General features: G+C 38.9%; 1 protein-coding gene across 13 annotated transcripts in view; it reads left to right on the forward strand.

Annotated features, from left to right (window-relative positions):
* CREM (cAMP responsive element modulator) overlaps positions 1-18,555 on the forward strand; it is a 62,173-nt gene that overhangs the window by 26,568 nt on the left and 17,050 nt on the right. For 6 of the 13 annotated variants that reach the window (XM_008058237.1, XM_008058243.1, XM_008058223.1 and 3 more), the window contains 3 exons: positions 1,056-1,153; positions 1,299-1,441; positions 10,670-10,858. In XM_008058237.1, the coding sequence (XP_008056428.1) occupies positions 1,056-1,153; positions 1,299-1,441; positions 10,670-10,858 (430 nt within the window). Of the gene's footprint in view, positions 1-1,055; positions 1,154-1,298; positions 1,442-10,669; positions 10,859-18,194; positions 18,272-18,555 lie in introns of those variants that run through there. The other 7 variants (XM_021712388.1, XM_021712391.1, XM_021712397.1 and 4 more) reach the window with 5 other exon arrangements.

An 18,555-nucleotide genomic window follows, 5' to 3' on the forward strand; every position in this document is an offset into this window, starting at 1 on the left:
AAGCCCATTGTAAAGTGATAAATGTTTGGTAGTGATAAATGATTGTTTGATGCAACAATACTTTTTTCCCTCATTTCTTTCATTGGGTTCATGTGCTCATGTGTGGGTGTTCATGATGAGAGATGCATGGTCATATGTGTAGGTGAATATGTACACACATCCATGTGCGGTGGGAAGTATGTATTCTTGCTTACATTGCTGATATTTTAATAAGCTCTTTTTATTTTGCCCAAATCAATTGCCCATGTAATTATAATATGAAGGTGAGTTTTGTAAACTCAGCTACCTAGGTCCTCAGAAGTGAATATTGACAGCAGTCATGTTGTTGAAGAGATTCATTGTTTTGTAGTTTTCTGACTCTCTTTAATAATCAAATTATTATTACTTGATTTGAAAAATTACTTGAATTATTACTTGATTTGAAAAATGAATCATGCTTAAAACTCTGACCATTCTTTTAAGGAGAAATTCCTTATTTGGGCCTTCAAGGCCTACTACCAAGCCCTAACCTACTCCTTGTAACAAACTTTAGCCTGGCTTGTTCACTGACCTGTCTACTTAAATATTCTTTCTTCTTTGGGCCTATTGAATGGCTAATGTGAAGACCTGGTTCGGGTCAGCTGTGATGGTGTGAGGCACAGTGGGACTGAGACTCTCTCCTCTGCCTCCGCTACGCTTTCCCTCCCTCCCTGCTGGATCTGTAAGGGACTTTCATGTTGAGGCTCTTAGGCCTGATGTATTTCTTGTTTCATCCTTGCCTGCAAAGCCTCACTTGATGTTCCAGCTACCCTTTCCATCGCATCTTGGAAGCATGTATTCTCCGCACCAGTCCTGCCACACACATTTGTCTTACAGCTTAGATGTGTTTGCCTGCACATCCTTTCCTGAGCCAGGTCATGAGCTCCTTGAGTGCAGGTCCACTGTGCTCTGTTGCTTGGTTGCTTCCACAGCACCTGGCTCAGTGCTACACACGTAGACAGGACCTTAACTACCTTTTTTTTGAATGAAGGATTTCATCTATTCTATGATGTATTTCAGAAAATCTTGTATTATAGGTAGCAACAATTGCAGAGACAGATGAGTCTGCAGAATCAGAAGGTGTAATTGATTCTCATAAACGTAGAGAAATCCTTTCACGAAGACCCTCTTATAGGTAAGTTAACTAAATTTCCTACTGTAATGATACTTTTCTCTAAAAGGTGGAATAATTATATATCAAACCAATTTTTCCTTTATAGCTTTACTATAGCTTTTCATTTATATATCTTAGTTATTTATATTATTAAATTATATTTTAGAAAAATACTGAATGAACTGTCCTCTGATGTGCCTGGTGTTTCCAAGATTGAAGAAGAAAAATCAGAGGAAGAAGGAACGCCACCTAACATCGCTACCATGGCAGTACCGACTAGCATATATCAGACTAGCACGGGGCAATACAGTATGTATGCTGCGATATGATACCATATGGTGCTAGCTTTAGTTACACTGAAGGAACTTGGGTTTTGGCATTAAACTGTTTCATTTAAAAATGCATCATTAATACCTAAACTGTGTATCATAGAATGAAAAGTACATGTTAAAGAACTGAGAGATTTGTACTGACATATACTTTTGAAAAGCAAAAATTTTTATTGCTGAAAATAGAAGAAATTTTGCAGATAAAAATTAAGGGAGGGTTTTCCTATTTCTGTGTTTATATTAATCTCTAGCAAAACCTTCTGTTTTTGTTGTCTTTATGATGCATGCAACATAAGATAAATATGTCTGTATTTTATTCTTGGTTGGCTTTTGTTACCAACAATTTCCTATTATACTTACTAATCTAAAAGTTTTAAAAATTCTGTTTTAAATGTAATTCTGTTTTTACTACTCTCTATTGTGTTTATTTGTGCTGCAGTTTTTCCTAAAAGAGAATGGAAAAAAAAAGACTTAATTTTTAAAACTGTAGCAATTGGATAGATCATTTTATTTGAATTTTTGCACACTGAAAGCTTAAATAAACAGATACATTCCCATTTAGTCTTGTGCATTTTAATGAACTGATAATTCTGTGCTTTTTGCTCTAATTAAAGCACTAGTTTTCTCCCCCCAAATCAAGAACACTTGATACATAGAAATAGTGGGGGGGAAAAAAACCAACAAGAGCTAGGAAGAAAAGAAAAAGTGAGAGAAAAGATAAGGGGAAGCTACTAAGGTTCTGAAATATATGTGATAGTAAATACTGTGTTTGGCCAAATAAAATATATATTTTCGTTTTCCTTTAAAAAGTAACAATACCTAGAAAAAACCCTCAAGTCTTAATTTAAGACATGGCTATTAAAACAAGCTATACTCTTTCGTATATGGGAAGACCTGGAATTTTTGGAGTTTGTAGAGTTTTTCTTGTGGTGGTGGTAGATTTGCAATATTAAACGATTAAATGCATTTTCCTTTGGTAATTTTGGGTATCTCCTACCATGATACCCAGCAGAACTGGGGTGTGTGTAGATCATTCACAGTCTCTACAGGGCGCTGAGGGGACATGTGCAAAGTCAATCTTTGGAAGAACTAGACCATGAGGTTTACACTGTCATTTCTCTTTTGCTACTTCTCTGTTTTATGCTTTTTTGGCTGTCCCACTGAGAGTCTATGGTGGGTTTTAGAACTACAAATCAGAGTTTGCTGGCTGGTTTGCCTCAGCAGGTTATAAGAGTGCTGAGCCCCTCATCCCCTTGGTCCCCCAGAGCTGCTAGAGCCTCCTGGTTGGTCAGCTCTGGTCTTGGGCAGAGCTTCATCCATTTCCTCAGTGGGTGTCCACATGTCATCACTTGCTGTTTGTGTCTGATGGAGAAAAGTTGGAAATAACTACTGGTGTGTTGCTGAGACTTCTTAAGGTGGGGAGGACGATCAGAAATTCTGTCGTCTTGATGTTCGGCGAGCATTTCCAGGTGTTACGCAGGCCTTCTGGTAGATACAGTGATCCCCTTCAAGGTGGCAGAGAAGTGGATGCTGTTGGTTAATTTGCCTAGATTAACTGAAAATGTGACATTGTGAAAATGTAGGAGGTTGAGAGAATGTTGAAGCTGGAGAGGATGTGAGGAAGGAACCCTGTTTCTACCATTTGCTAACTCAACAGTCATGGCACAGAGCTTTATTAAATTCACATCTCAGGTTTTAGTCTTTGAAGTGGGAATAATACTGAATTGTCAGACTCTGGGGTTAGTATGAAGACAAAAGGAGATAACAGAATAAATGGGGTGGGGAGGGTGCATACTGCCATTGACATGGCAGAGTTGGCTGTGGCCGAGTCTCATGTGTGTTCTTTATATTGTTTCCCCAGTCAGCTCCAGTGCCTTTATTCCTTGTGCCCTTGGTGCCTGCCTACAGCAGGGGGCTTGGTGATAAACCTCACCCTATGTGTCTGTGGGGATGGGAGGAACAGGGCCAGGAGTTCTGGCTGAGAACTGGAAAACTGTATCTTGAGGAATCAGAGCTTTCTGTTTGCCATGAAAGAGGACATGAACTGTTTCCTACTTAAGTTTCTTAATTTGGGCCTGTACAGTATGATCGTGGAGGTTACTTTAATGGGAAATTGTAGTTGTTCTATGTGCATTGTCTGCAGGAAAAAATTGCCATTGCTGGCTCACACAATGTAATATTTCCTTTGTTAAAAACGCATTTTTGGAACATTTAGTGATACTTGTTTATATAGGTAATTCTTTCATTTGACAAATGAATACTAACATTTACATTTTTTACAAGACATTTACTTTATGTGGAGGGTAAATATATATTTACATACACACACACACCAGACTCATTTTTATTAATCATATTTCTTACTAGGAATAACTTAGATATTAATGCTTTAATGTTATTCCTAAATACCTAGAAATAGAAACAACTATTGGTGTCCTTTGGTTTTTAGAATAGAGGAGTTTATTTTACTAGAACTTCTGGAGCTTTTTTTTTTCTTCTTTTCTTTTCTTTTTTTTTTTTTTGAGACTCTTTCATAACCTTTTATTACAATTTTTTTTTGGATTTAATTTTTTTCTTTGACTTTTATCCTGGGTGACTTTCTCCTAAACTTTGCTTTTTATTATTATTACAGCTTATTTGTCAACTTTTTATTTCAACTTATTTTTTATCACAAAAACTAAGAAATGAAAGTTGGAGTAGGCTACTCCCCAGGGGGTAGGAAAAATAACCAAACATAGGTAGGGATTCATAATTACAACACCAAGTGGGTGAGCTGTACCTGTGAATCTTCACTGGAAGTACCCATCTTAATGATAGGTGTGTTGCCTATCAGTTAAGTGATTCTGGTCAAAGAAAATCTGTTTTAGGCCTTGCTCAGTGGCTCAGCCTGTAATCCCAGTACTTTGGGAGGCCGAGGCAAGTGGATTGCCTGAGCCAGTGGGTTCAAGACCAGCCCAGGCAACTTGGAAAGACCTCATCTCTACAGTAAATCAAAAATGAGCCGGGAGTGGTAGCGCATGCCTGTAATTCTGGCTACTTGGAAGGCTGAGGCAGAAGGGTCATCAGAGTCTAGTAGGTCGACGCTGGGGTGGCCGTGAGTGTGCCACTGCACTCCAGCCTGGGCGACTGAGTGAGACTCCAACTTGGAGAAAAAGAAAATCTGTTTTATCTCAGGAGCATATATCTGAAAAGAATGGTAGTTGACATAGTCTTTGAATGAGCAGTTACTTGATGCATAAGACGTTTAAGATAAGCATCAAATAAGTGAATTTGTAAAAGAAACTAAATAAGTTAAAATGTTGGAAGTTTCTTAATCTGTTAAATTGTCTCTTAAGACAAAGGGTTTTTTGTCCTCCACTCTACTGTACCTGACCTCTTTCCTTACCAATTAAGGACTTTCACTCAGTACTTCAGTTTTTTTTCCCCCACATACCCTTGTCTCTGCCCACTGCTACTTTATTTTACTAGGCACCTTATTAGAATGGGTTTCTGTTAACTCATCTTTCCTGGAATCCTTATACACTAAAGGTAAGTGGGTCAGTCCAAATTGCACCGTTGTGAAAAGATAAGTGTGAACTTTGTAAACTGCTTAAATAATTCAGAATTCTCAGAAGACTCATGAATAAACACTGATTCCATTTCTTCATAAAGGGAATTAGCCCATGATAGGCTTACATATTCTCAAGGAAATGCAGTTGCATTTATTGTTCTTAATAGTGATTCCACTTGAATTTTCCTTTGTTACTATTTCACATATAAGCCTGGCATTTAACCTTGGTGTGGCTGCTCTCCTTATAGAATGTTCAGTCTGCCGCTGCATGCCCCTCTTGTCTTTTAAGGCACAGGTACTCATAGGTTCTCTTTTGTGGTCACTTTTGAATTTAAACCTGAGAGTTCATTGGAACCAATCTCTTGTTCTTTTTCAAGTTAATGCAGTAAGATTTTATTTATGAATGTTTTTATTGCAATTTGGAATAAGAATGGTTTTAAATATAATTAATTAAATATTTACATGTTTATATCTTCTAAGTAGCTAGTATGTACAAGTTGTAGGATTAAAAATACATAGCATTGCCGGGTGTGGTGGTATGTGCCTGTAGTTCCAGCTACTTGGGAGACTGAGGTAGGAGGATCATTTGAGGCTAGGAGTTAGAGACCAGCCTGGGCAACATAGCGAGACCCTGTCTCTAAAAAATAATAATAAATAAATATATAGCATCAAGCAAAAGAGAGCTCAGATGAAACATTATATAAATTCGACTTCCTCATTTGGTCTTGAACTCTTTTTTTTCAGTTTTCTTTTCTTTCTTTCTCTCTTTTTTTTTTTGAGTTGGACTCTCACTCCGTCGCCCAGGCCGGAGGGCAGTGGCACAGTCATGGCCACCCCAGCATCGACCTGCTAGGCTCTGGTGAACCATCTGCCTCAGCCTTCCAAGTAGCCGGAACTACAGACGCGCACTACCACGCCCGGCTATTTTTTATTTTATTGTAGAGACAAGGTCTTGCCAAGTTGCCTGAGCTGGTCTTGAACCCGTGGGCTCAAGCAAATCCAGTCGACTCGGCCTCCCAAAGTGCTGGGATTACAGGCTGAGCCACCATAGCCCAGTCTTTTCAGTTTTATATGCCTTTTGTTTTCTTTTTTACCCAGCATACAGTCAACCCTTTTTAAATTCATCTTTCCTGTCTTCCTTAATAATTATACAGGACTTTAATATTAGCTTTTAAGTTCAATTTTTTACCAACATTCTTGAATTTTTATTCCATAAATAATATTCCTCTTATTTTAATTATGTTTAATTATATTTAATTATATTAAAGTAATTGGAGGTAAGTGCTCAATGGCAATGAGTAATGGACGTAGCAGATTTCTTTCTTTCTTTCTTTCTTTCTTTCTTTCTTTCTTTCTTTCTTTCTTTCTTTCTCTCTTTCTCTCTCTCTCTCTCTCTCTCTCTCTCTTTCTTTCTTTCTTTCTTTCTTTTTTGAGTCGGAGTCTCCCTTTGTTGTTCAGGCTAGAGTACAGTGGCATACTCACAGCCACTGCAGCCTTGACCTGCTGGGCTCAGGTGATCCTTCTGCCTCAGTCTTGGACTTGCCAAGTTGCTCTGGCTGGTCTCGAACCCCTGGGCTCAGGCAATCCTCTCAACTTCCCAAAGTGTTGGAATTACAGGCATGAGCCACTGCGCCCAGCCTGGAAGTAGCAGATTTCTAAGCACAGCTTTGTGTCTCAGGAATTTTTAAAAAATTTATTGATTGGAGTAGTTAATATGATACCATCCTGGTTACCATGTTTTATGGTAAGTTGGGGGTAGGAAAACCATACTTGAGTTACTACTAAATATTATGACTATGGAAGGATGTGGATAAAGATGTTATGTAACCAGCTAAAGCTAACTATCTAGACAAACTGTTTCCTTTCTTTTCTTTTCATTTTTTTGAGTCAGAGTCTCACTCTGTCGCCCAGACTGGAGTGCCTTCACATGCTCATGGTTACCTGCAGCCTTGACCTAGGCTCAGGTGATCCTTCCACCTCAGCCTTCCACGTAGCCAGAACTACTGGTGCTTGCCACCATACCTGGCTAATTTTTTTGATTTACTGTAGAGATGAGGTCTCACCAAGTTGTCCAGGCTGGTCTCGAACCCCTGAGCTTGGGCAATCCTCTTGCCTCTGCTTCCCAAAGTGCTGGGATTACAGGTGTGAGCCACCTCACCCGGCTGACAAACTGTTTCTTAATTTAAGGTCAGTCATTGTGTTCAACAAGTAGGTACTGAGTGACCTGCTTACTTATGGGGTGTACAAACTTTACCTGCACGATAACCACTTATGTACCTAACCTTGAGCTGTACCCCACGTCTTTAAAATAAACAATAAGTTATGGGGTGTAGTCCACCTGAGAGTTTTAACAAAAAAAAGTTTACTTAGGTAACTACCTGAGCAACCAAGGACAACAGAGCCTAGCCTCCACTCACAACTACTGTGAGCATATAGCACCCCGGCAGGCTTGAATCAATTAGATAATGGAAACTGAAGAAGAATTTACTTGATTGTATAATCTATCTCTCCAGTTTTAATTCAGTTTAGGTGTTATGAAATTATATTCTATTATTTCATTTTGTATTTTATGTAATGTTATGAAGTATGTATATTGTCTAAAATTAAAAGATACTTCTACTTGAGTACCAATCAGTATTCCATAGATCTTCATTATTGTCAGCAAAAATGTGTGCAGTCATTTTTGCACGTGTCATTCCAGGAGAACATTAATAAAGCTTATCCTAGAGTAAAATTAGTGGGAAATGCAAAGATATTTTATTTTCGTCGGTCACCCATGGCCTTGATATGTACTGATCATTTTATTTTAAAACAATCAGCTATACATTGATGTCTGAGATTTGTTTTTAAATAATTCAGACCATTAAAAAAATAAGAGTAGAGGGTGAATGGGCAGGGGAAATGGATGACCAAAAATTCCCTATTTTTATGTCTGCTGGTACACTTCCATAATAAAATTTTAAAAATATATCATCAGCTGAAATAGAAGGTGTATCTAGATTTAGTCAGTTAATTTCATCTTATTTTTTCTTACTATTTATCTTGATTTATGTTTACTGAAAACACGTTATGGTATCCTCAAATATTTTGACCCCTAAGAAGTTTTCTCCTCAAATCTTGGAATACACATAGGCACACACAAATCCTTTTTCCAGGATCCTGAAGCATTGGGAAATCTTGTTTATTGTCAAATAAGAGAGAACATTTTGAAAGGGAAGGTCCTTTGTCATTTGATAACAGCAAAATCAAGAGCACCTTTGGCATTAAAAAAAATGAGAGCTAAAGTATGAGATTTAGCAGTAGATACGTTTTCCCCCTAGAGCCAACTAGTGTGAGTGTGTGTGCGTGTGTGTATTTAGCTTTTGTTTTCTACGTTTAATTATATAATGATTTCACCAGAATATAAAATGACAAGAGAAACATTCTTCATATGTCAGCTGTTCATAGTGTAAAAGCAAAGAAGTTTTAGTTGGAACCATGGGGAAACATTACAGAAAAAGAAAAAAAAATTAAAATAGAAAAAAGGACATAAGAAGCAAACAGAAAGTAAGAAGAGAAAAAAGAAAATAAAGCTCGTTATTATTTACCTGTTTAATGGTTTTTACCCTTGGAGGCGACTGCTCTCACCTCAGATTAACTAGTTCAAAAGCATGGTCATTGTATTAGTGTTAGAAAATTGAGTTCTCTAATGGGAATTTGAAATCATGTCTCCTTTAACTCTTCTAGATCCATATGTGGTTTAAGCTGTCCCTAATACAGACATTTTATTTATCGGGGTCCTGCTCTGTGCTAGGCTTTGTGCTTCTACCACTCGGTCCTTTTACTGACTTTGGCTTTTCTCTCTAAAACACTATTTTTCTCTCCCAAACCCTTTTATTGTGAGGGCTGAATCCTGAGACCTGTGAAGTATTTGGAGAGTTGTGGTTTAAAAATATCCTGTTTTTAAAATGTGTACAGAATATAATGATCTAATGAGCCAGATAAAGTGATATTACATCAGGATTTCTCAACCTCAGCACTGTTGACATTCTGTAACTGATTCTTCAGTCAGTCATTCCCACTGTAAGACTCACCTCTCAGTGAACTAAAACACAGAGAACGCATCTGTATGGAAATCTTTTGAAAAATATGACCCCATCTTTCCGTGTCAGGCACTGGAACCTTAGGTCAAAGAACTGAAAATTTGTTGTTGTTACTCTTTTCATAGTTCTGATAAGTTTGTCCTGTAAGGTTATTACCTAAATGGCCTTTTGCTTAGATGCCATTGAAATGTTTGGGAATGACTTGAAAATATTCAGAGTCTATTTTAAACACTACTATAATGTTCCTGTAAAACATTTATATTTATTTATAGGTGTTATTCTGGTGATGTGTTTTTTTTTTCAAATCTTCATTGTAAACTAGTTAGCTAGTTTTTATGATTTTTTAAAAAAGTATAGCCCTTGGCTTCACTTAGTATATACCATTTAAAACATGCAGTTATAATCTTTATGGTATATACAGACTTCTCAGATATTTTAAACAGTACTTACTTGTCTATTTGGGTGAAATTTTAAAACATCTGATCAATTGTTCTTTTGGATTTTTAAGTTAGTATGTTAACTTTTAAACATGACTGACAAATCTCAGTATTTAGAGGACATATAACTCATGTTTGTTGCCATTAGCTATAGTCATTCAAGACATTTGGGAGGGGTAATTATTGAAGTACAAATCCTTTCAAGGACTTTTCCAACTTAACATTTTATGTTTCAGGATTCTCCTGACATAGTCATTGATAAAGGCTACACAGGTTTGTAGACTTCAGCTTTCTAACCAAAAATATGATATGTATTTCCTTAAAGCTACTTTCTCTTGCTGATAAACTAGAAAAGTAGTTAGCTGAATGAAGGTACAGATTTATTGTCATTGCAATACTCAACAGAAATGTCACTGAGCATTTCTTAAATGTTAGAAGAATGCTGTTGATCACTAAAAATGCCTGAGAGGATGGAGACAAGCAAGGAGCTGGACTCTTTCCCTGTCTACTTCTCTGCTCCTCCTCTTAATTTTAACTTAGATAAATGGATGCTAAGGAGGAAGAAAGCTCCATGGACTCTCTGTATTTCAAACAATTCTGATCATCAAGGTTTTTCAAGTGCCTATAAGCCTTTTTAGAGAATTACCTCGTGAAGAAGCAGATGTTCCTTACCTATTCAGCTTAGAAAATAAGGGCAACTTGAGAATCAGCCAGGCATAGTGGTGCACGCCTATAATCCCAGCACTTTGGGAGGCTGAGGTGAGAGGACTGCCTAAACCCGCAGGTTTGAGACCAGTCTGGGCAACTTGGCAAGACCTCATCTCTACAATAAATAAACAACAACAAAAAATTAACTGGGTATGGTGGTACGTGCCTGTAGTTCCAGCTACTTGGAAGGCTAAGGCGGAAGGATCGCCTGAGCCCAGAGGTCGAGGCTGCAGTGGCCGAGAGCATGCCACTGCCCACCCAGCCTGGGTGACAGAGTGAGACTCCAACTCAAAAAAAAAGAAAGAAAACAGAAGGGCAACTTGAGAATCAGAAGCAGTGGTAATAAACAGACCCAGAGTATGTTCTTCCAATATGAGATGATTAAACATAAATCTTGAAACTCTCTAATACTTCTTTTCTTTTCTATTAAGTTGCTATAGCCCAAGGTGGAGCAATCCAGATTTCTAACCCAGGATCTGATGGTGTGCAGGGACTGCAGGCATTAACAATGACAAACTCAGGAGCTCCTCCGCCAGGTGCCACAATTGTACAGTACGCAGCGCCATCAGCCGATGGCACACAGCAGTTCTTTGTCCCAGGCAGCCAGGTTGTTGTTCAAGGTATATTTTATTAATCTAATATGTTTAGAATACCTGTGGATTCCTATAGCACACCATTTGGTGGGATTTGATAGTTTTCTGACATTTACAGAAGGTAGATTGGGGGCAGGGATGGGGGCACTTAAGGTTTAAAAATAAATATTATAGTATATTAAGCAGCAATTCTATCATCTGCACATTTTAGCAGGTTTTACTGACTTTAAAGAAAGCCCAAATTCAGGGTAGCATGCCAGAAAAAGGGAGGTGGAAACATAAATGATTTTTGTTTATTTTGGGGGGAGTCTGTTTTTGATATGGGGTCTCACTCTGTCACCTAGGCTGGAGTGCAGTGGTGTGATCATGGCTCACCACAGCCTCAGCCTCCTGGGCTCAGGATCCTTCTCCCTCAACCTCCCAAGTAGCTGGTGCTAGCCACCACACCCAGCTAATTTTTTTATTTTTTGTAGAGATGAGTTCTCGCTATGTTGCCTAGGCTGGTCCCGCAATCTTGGGCTCAAGCAATCCTCTTGCCTCAGCCTCCCAGAGTGCTGGGATTATAGGAGTGAGCCACTGTGTCCAACCTCATAAATTAATTTTTTAAATTAAGTAAATATCCTTCATTTGGGCGTACAGATGCTGTACCTAGTATAATCCTATTACCTAACCTGTGAGGATTTAAGTATTTAGTCCATGATGCCCCAACTTTGGGTTTTTCCCCCCAGCTGTTATATTCAAATCTAATTTCTAGACTACTCATTTCAAAACAAATGCTGATTTTTAAAAAAAGACCATTCTTAGTATATTAGGATTCTGAGATACTTATTCTAGCTTTTATGAAAGCTGACAGTAGCAAAATGAACAGTTGAGATATGGCCTCAAGCTTTTAGGGTTACCTAATATTTCAATTGAACTTGAGTTATACATATTTTAATTTCATTCAGTTGTGCTTATGATAAGCATACTAAGTGTATTATATTCAAATTTCAAAAATCTTGTGTTTTAATGTAATTCCGTTCTTCTTGACCCATTTGCCTGGGACTCATAGCACTAATTTTAAGGAAAGTAATGCCACTTCTTTTAGTCTGAAAGTCATACAAGTATAGAAAAAGCAGATTATAATTGATTGATCTCTTAACAATTAGCTTTACTCTTGTGTTCTGGGGGTTAGTGTGGACTATAATAAAAGCATGTAAAGAACCAAAGTGGTGGCATTTATGGAGTAAAAAACCATAGTAATTACCCAGCACTATGTTTTCTTTTAGATGGTAAACTAAAACCACCTGTTATATATCCCCCATGCTCCTGAACCTTGTATTGTAAATGAATAATCTTAAAGAATATTTATTCTCATTTTATCTTGGTTGCATGTAAAAATCAACTGCAAACTTGATACTTCAACACAGAGTTTTTATTTTTTTTTAAAGTTTTACATACAACACATGTAAGTTTGTGCTTTGGTGGTTTTATTTAAGAACTCTTTTTATGGCCAGTCACGGTGGCTCACACCTGTAATCCCAGCTCTTTGGGAGGTTGAAGTGAGAAGATTGCCTGAGCCCAGGGGTTTGAGACCAGCCTGAGTAACTTGGCAGGACATTGTCTCTACAACGAATCAAAAAATTAGCCAGATGTTGTGGTGTGCACCTGTAATTCCAGCTACTTGGAAGGCTGAGGCTGAGCCTAGCAGGTCGAGACTGTTAGCCGTGACCATGCCACTGCACTCCAGCCTGGACAACAGAGTGAGACTCATTCAAAAAAGAAAAGGAAAAAAAAGTTCTTTTTTTTCACAAGTCACAAAGATATTTATTGTCTTCTATTATATGTTAAGTATTCTATTATATAATTAAACATATTTATTATAATCAATATAATATATAATTATATTAATATAATTCATCATATATTTAATATAATATATAATTAATTATATATTGTCTTCTATTAGCTTTATAATTTTACTTTTTACAATTGGTCCCTTAATCTATCTGGAATCTACCTCTGTTTATAGTATTTAATGGGAATCCATTTTTAATTTTTTCTCTACCTATGGAGCTCCACTGCCAATGATTTGTCCTTTCCTCATTAAGTTATGGGACACCCTTAGCCCTATAACAGGATTTGATGTGCACATGAACCTGTCTCAGAGCTCTAAGCCTGCACCATCCATCTTTTTCTGTTATGCCATACTGGTTTGCCATCTCCCAGAACAAGTTCCTCTTCTTTGTCTTTTTTTTTCTTTTTAGTGCTGATATAACTATTTCTGATCTGTTATTCTCTTATATGCATTTAGAATGAGTTTCAGTTTGTGAGTAGTAATAAGAAAACCAGTGATGATATTGCATTTAGTTTAGGAAGAACTGAAGTCTTTCTAATGTTGGCAAGCAGACCTACTGCAAACCATAGATTGTCTCATTTATTCATATCTTATTTTACTTCTTTTCACATTTAAAATTTTTTCTCTGTGAAGATCTTGCATATTTTTTGTTCAGTTGACTCCTAAATACTTTATGATTTTTGTTGTAATTATAAGTGGCACCTTATTTTTCTGTTACATTTTCTAGTTGTTGCTAGTGTACAAATAGTTTTTTGTTGTTGTTGTTTTGTTTTTGAGTTGGGGTCTCACTCTGTTGCCCAAGCTGAAGTGCAGTGGCACACTCACGGCCACCATAGCCTTGACCTGCTGGGCTCAGGCAGTCCTTCCATCTCAGCCTTCCAAGTAGCTGGAACTACAGGCACACGCTACCACACTTGGACAATTTTTTAAAAATTTATTGTAGAAATGAGATCTCACCAAGTTGCCCAGGCTGAGCTCAGGCAATCCTCTCACCCTGCTGGGATTATAGGCTTGAGCCACGTACTGGCCTGATATTTAGGTTTAAAAAAAGTTTGTCTTTTATCCATTATCCTTGCTAAACTCTTAATTACTTCTAGTAATATGCTGATTCTTTGTGAGTCAGTCTGCAAATTCTTTGTAAATGTTTATACCATATGCAAACAATGAAGTTCTGTTTCTTTCCTTCCAGTCTTTTTTTTTTTCTTTCACTTCCTCTTTTCTGAACTGATAGTGACCAGGAGCTCTAGTTCTGTGTTAAATACAGCAAGGTCAGTGGGATTCTTATCTTTGCTTTCCTGAACTAAAAGACAATACTTCCCACCCACCTTCTTCTCTTCATCTCAGTGGAAGATCCTATCCACTTCTTTCTGGATTTTCAGTGCTTATCTGAATGGATTCCTCAGCTGTATCTTTTGCTGACTTCTGCTTCCCTCGCCTCCCTGAAACTGCACTCTCCTTGCTTTTTCTTCTCTCTCTTCTCCTCCGTCAGTCTCCTTTCCTCTGCCCCTCTCCTGAGGGCTATATTGCTTCTTGGGCTTGTACCCAGGCCCTCTTCCCATTTGACCTGAGTGCTCTCCCTGGATGACCGCACCCCCCGTGGCTACAGTCCACTGTGACTGCTCTTGACTCCAGCTGGTTCCTGAGATACCTTGCACATGTCTCTGACTCCATAAATCTACTGTCCCTGCCCTGTTTCAGTGAGGGACCTCCTATCTGCTCAGCTGTGTCATGCTGGAGACCTGGATGTCATTCCTTGCTCTTCCCACTTTCTCCAACCAAAGTCACTGGTAGATTCTTCCCCGCAGCTAAGCCACACATGCTTCTACCACCCTGTCATTGCTTTGATGCAGGGCCATCCCCCGACCATCCCCCTGAGCTACCACAGCAAGCTACAGTCTCCTGCTCTTCTGAATCGTGTCACAGGCAGCAGCTCCCTTCATGGCTCAGTGTTTTGATACTTCAGGTTCAGATTAAGACTCCTTCATCATGCCTCACAGTGCTTCTCGGAGCTACTGATTTTTTTTTTTTTGAATTGGAGCCTCACTCTGTCACTCAAACTGGAGTGCAGTGGCCGCTCCCGGCCACTGCAGCCTCGACCTGCTGGGCTCCCGCGATCCTTCCGCCTCAGCCTTCCAAGTAGCCGGAATTACAGGTATGTGCTACCACGCCCGGCTGATTTGATTTATTGTAGAGATGAGGTCTCGCTGCCCAGGCGGGTCTCGAACCCGCGGGCTCAGGCAATCCACTCACCTCATCCTCCCAAGGCGTGGGATTACAGGCTGAGCCACCGAGCCCAGCTGATATTTCTTAAAAATAAAAGTTTTTGCCTCCAACATTCTTTTTCTACATTATACTCGCTATTCTGCAGTTTCGAGTGGTACTTCTCAGTGCACATCTAGTTGTGTGTCTTAGTCCATTCAGGATGCTATAACAAAATACCATAGATGGGGTGTCTTTCACAACAAACATTTCTTATGGTTCTGGAGGCTAGAAGTTCAAGATCAAGGTGGCTGCAGATTCAGTGTCTCGTGAGGGTCACTTCCTTGTTCATAGACAGCTGTCTTCTTACATGTCCTAACATGACCGAAGGGACATGGGAGCTCTCTGAGGCCTCGTTTCCAAGGTTACTCATCCCATTCATGAGGGCTCTACCCTCATGGCCTAATCACCTACTAAAGACCCTACTTCCTAGTACTATGGCATTGGGGGTTAGAATTTCAACCTAGGACATTTTGGAGGCACACATATTCAGTCCATAGTATCAACCCAGACCTGTTCAATGAATTCCCGTTACCTTTTAGATGAAGTCCAGAATCCTTCCTGTGACCCACATCTTTGCTCGTTGTCAACCTGCTTCCTTTACTAGCTACTTCCCTACCCAGCTCAGTCTTTCGTAGTGCAGCTGTATTTCATTTCCTGTGATAGGCTCTGCCCTCTCTCCTCTCTAAGGCCTTTTTCACAAATACCCATTTGCCTTACAAGAACATTTTCCCTTCTCATATTTGTTATTCAGGTTTCATCTTAGATGACACTTCTTCTAGGAAGCCTTCTCTATCTCCCAAATCTGGCTTAGGCAACCCCCGTGAGTTCCTGCTGTACCCTCTCAGGTACATACCCTACTGTATTGTGGTTCTTTGTGTTCTGCCTAGATGCTAAGTTCCGTTTGGACAAGAATCCTTGGTACCTAGTATTGTACCTGGTATATGATAAATGTTCAGTAAGCATTTACTAAAGGAAAGTGAAATATTCTTCTTCTATGAAAATGTTATTTGTTCTATGTGCTGATTGAGTTTAACTAGTCCAGGGAGTATATTAACACTTTACTAATAGCAGTAATCAACCAAGCAGCCAACTTCTCTCCTTCTTAATTATTTATTATTATTATTGTTGAGTCAAGGTTTCTGTTGTCCAGGCTGGAGTGCAGTGGCACACTCACGGCCACTACAGCCTCGACCTGCTGGGCTCAGGCAATCCCTCCATCTCAGCCTTCCAAGTAGCTGACACTACAGGGGTGCACCACCAGGCCCAGCTAATTTTTTGATTTATTGTAGAGACAAGGTCTCGTCAAGTTGGTTTTGAACCCGTGGACTCAGGCAATCCTCTTGTCTCAGCCTCCCAGAGTGCTGGGATTACAGATGTAAACCACCACACTCAGCTCCCTCCTTTTGTTTTTTTGAGACAGGGGCCTCACTATGTTGCCCAGACTGGTTTCCAACTCCTGGACTCAAGTGATCCTCCTACCTCAGCCTCCTGAGTAACTGAGATTCCAAGTGTGAGCCATCATGCCCAGCTGCTTCCTCTACTTTTTTTTACACTAACATTTATTGAAGTCGGGCTCAGTGGCTCATCCTGTAATCCCACGCTTTGGGAGGCTGAGGTGAGTGGATTGCCTGAGCCTGCGGGTTCGAGACCCGCCTGGGCAACTTGGCGAGACCTCATCTCCACAATAAATCAAAAATTAGCCAGGTGTGGTAGTGCATGCCTGTAGTTCCAGCTACTTGGAAGGCTGAGGCTGAAGGATCGCCAGAGCCCAGCAGGTCGAGGCTGTGGTGGCCGGGAGCGGCCACTGCACTCGTCTGGGTGACAGAGTGAGACTCCAACTCAAAAAAAAAAAAAAAAATTATTGAGCATCTGTGTGCTAATTTAAAGAAATATTGAGACAGAAATTAATTTGAACTTTCTGAAATTTGAAATAAAATTTACTAATAGTATCCTTGGACCCAAACTTAGGTGAGGATAGGATAACAAAGAGTCCTTGATGGAGCCCCTGATTGGACTTGATGTCTAGATTGTCCCAGGCTTTATTCCTTAGCTAGGATGTCTTCAATTGAAATCCCAGGCACCTTCTCAGGTACTCTGAGGATAACTAGAAACATGGATACTCCCTGACAGTTTACCTCCTAAACACTTGTAAAGTTCCTGCTAGATGTTCCTTAATGAATAAGGCAAAAATGTGGAATGTCTTTTCATTGACATAAAGTCAAGTTCATTTCTAAACATACAAGAGAGTGGGCTTTGCACAAAAGGACTCAGTGACATATATATATATTTGTGTGTGTGTGTGTGTGCAGTGGAAATGCAAATAATTGTTTTTCCAGGCCCTAGTCTGTTATAATGTTGCACTGTTGAACATTCACCAATTTTATGTCTAACCTCTGTACTCATTAAATGTTCTATAATGATTTAGATCTTCATGTGCTGAACCTTCATTAAATGATCCAAATAAAGTTTGAAATGTTAATATTTACAAATAGTAATTGCAATTTATCTATGTATTTTAAAAATCACATTTTGTCAAGGGGCTTTAATCTGGGAAACTAATGTATTAGAATGAATCACATGAAATTACTATTTTCTTCAGCAAGTTCATATATGATTCAGTCTAATAGTTATGGAAGAATGCTATATAATACTTATTACAGCGACACAGTAAATTTTTAAAAATTCCAATATGTACTCCCTTCAAGTGAAATTAGCAAATTTTGTGCTACCTTAGGAACAGCTGGATTTGATGGTGTTGTAGCAAATGGTTCAGCAAATAAAAATGTAGTAAGTGAATACAGGTGGCTAGATATTTCCTGTTTGGTGAATTTTGTAGTATCTGTGCAATACAATACTTGTATGCTGATTGCCACTTTTTTTTAATCCTCAGCATTTATATCCCCAGGTATTTTTTTCTCCTATGAGTGATGAAAAATATATAGGATTTATTCTTCCTATGTTTACCTGGAAACCTTGGACACAACATTAAGAAAAAAGTATCTCTGTAAGATACAACCATGTAACTTTTAATGCAGTGAGACTTTTTTTTTGTCAGAGCCCATCTCAGGGGATTTTTATGTAAAAAAAAAAAAAAAAGAAGCAAGAGCATTAAGGTGGTTTATTACAGGAAGAGTTTTTATAGGACTTTGGTTTCAGTGAGCTCGCCTGTGACAAAGCAAACTGATGGCAGTGATAGGCTAGTGATGTCATTGTGATGTCAATACTCCGGCTTATCCTGCACATGCTTGCTAGTTTAGAACACTTTATGTGTTCTGTGGTAGAGGAAACAAGACAGTTCTGTATGCAGAAGCCCATCATGGCTGTAACTGGAGATGACACAGGTAAGAACATAAAAAGAGGGGTTGACATAATTCTGCAGACTTTTTTGAAGTTTAGGAAGTGTTTAAGAACATCTGAGTATTTCAAAAAGTATTACTTTCCTAGTCACTTAGCAGTAAGAAATGTCTTTTAATGTATATGTGTATATTCAGCTCACTTTGTTAGGACATCTTAGTGTAATTGCTTCTTTGCTCAGTGTTATACTAGTTACTTGACTAAGACAGTAATCTCCCTCCACCGCGGGCGCTCCTCTCTCTCTCTCTCTCTCCCCCCCCCCCCCCCCCCC

This window comes from Carlito syrichta, unplaced genomic scaffold (assembly GCF_000164805.1).
Source record: "Carlito syrichta isolate Samal-C Ts95f unplaced genomic scaffold, Tarsius_syrichta-2.0.1 Scaffold89697, whole genome shotgun sequence".
Taxonomy (NCBI): Eukaryota; Metazoa; Chordata; class Mammalia; order Primates; family Tarsiidae; genus Carlito; species Carlito syrichta.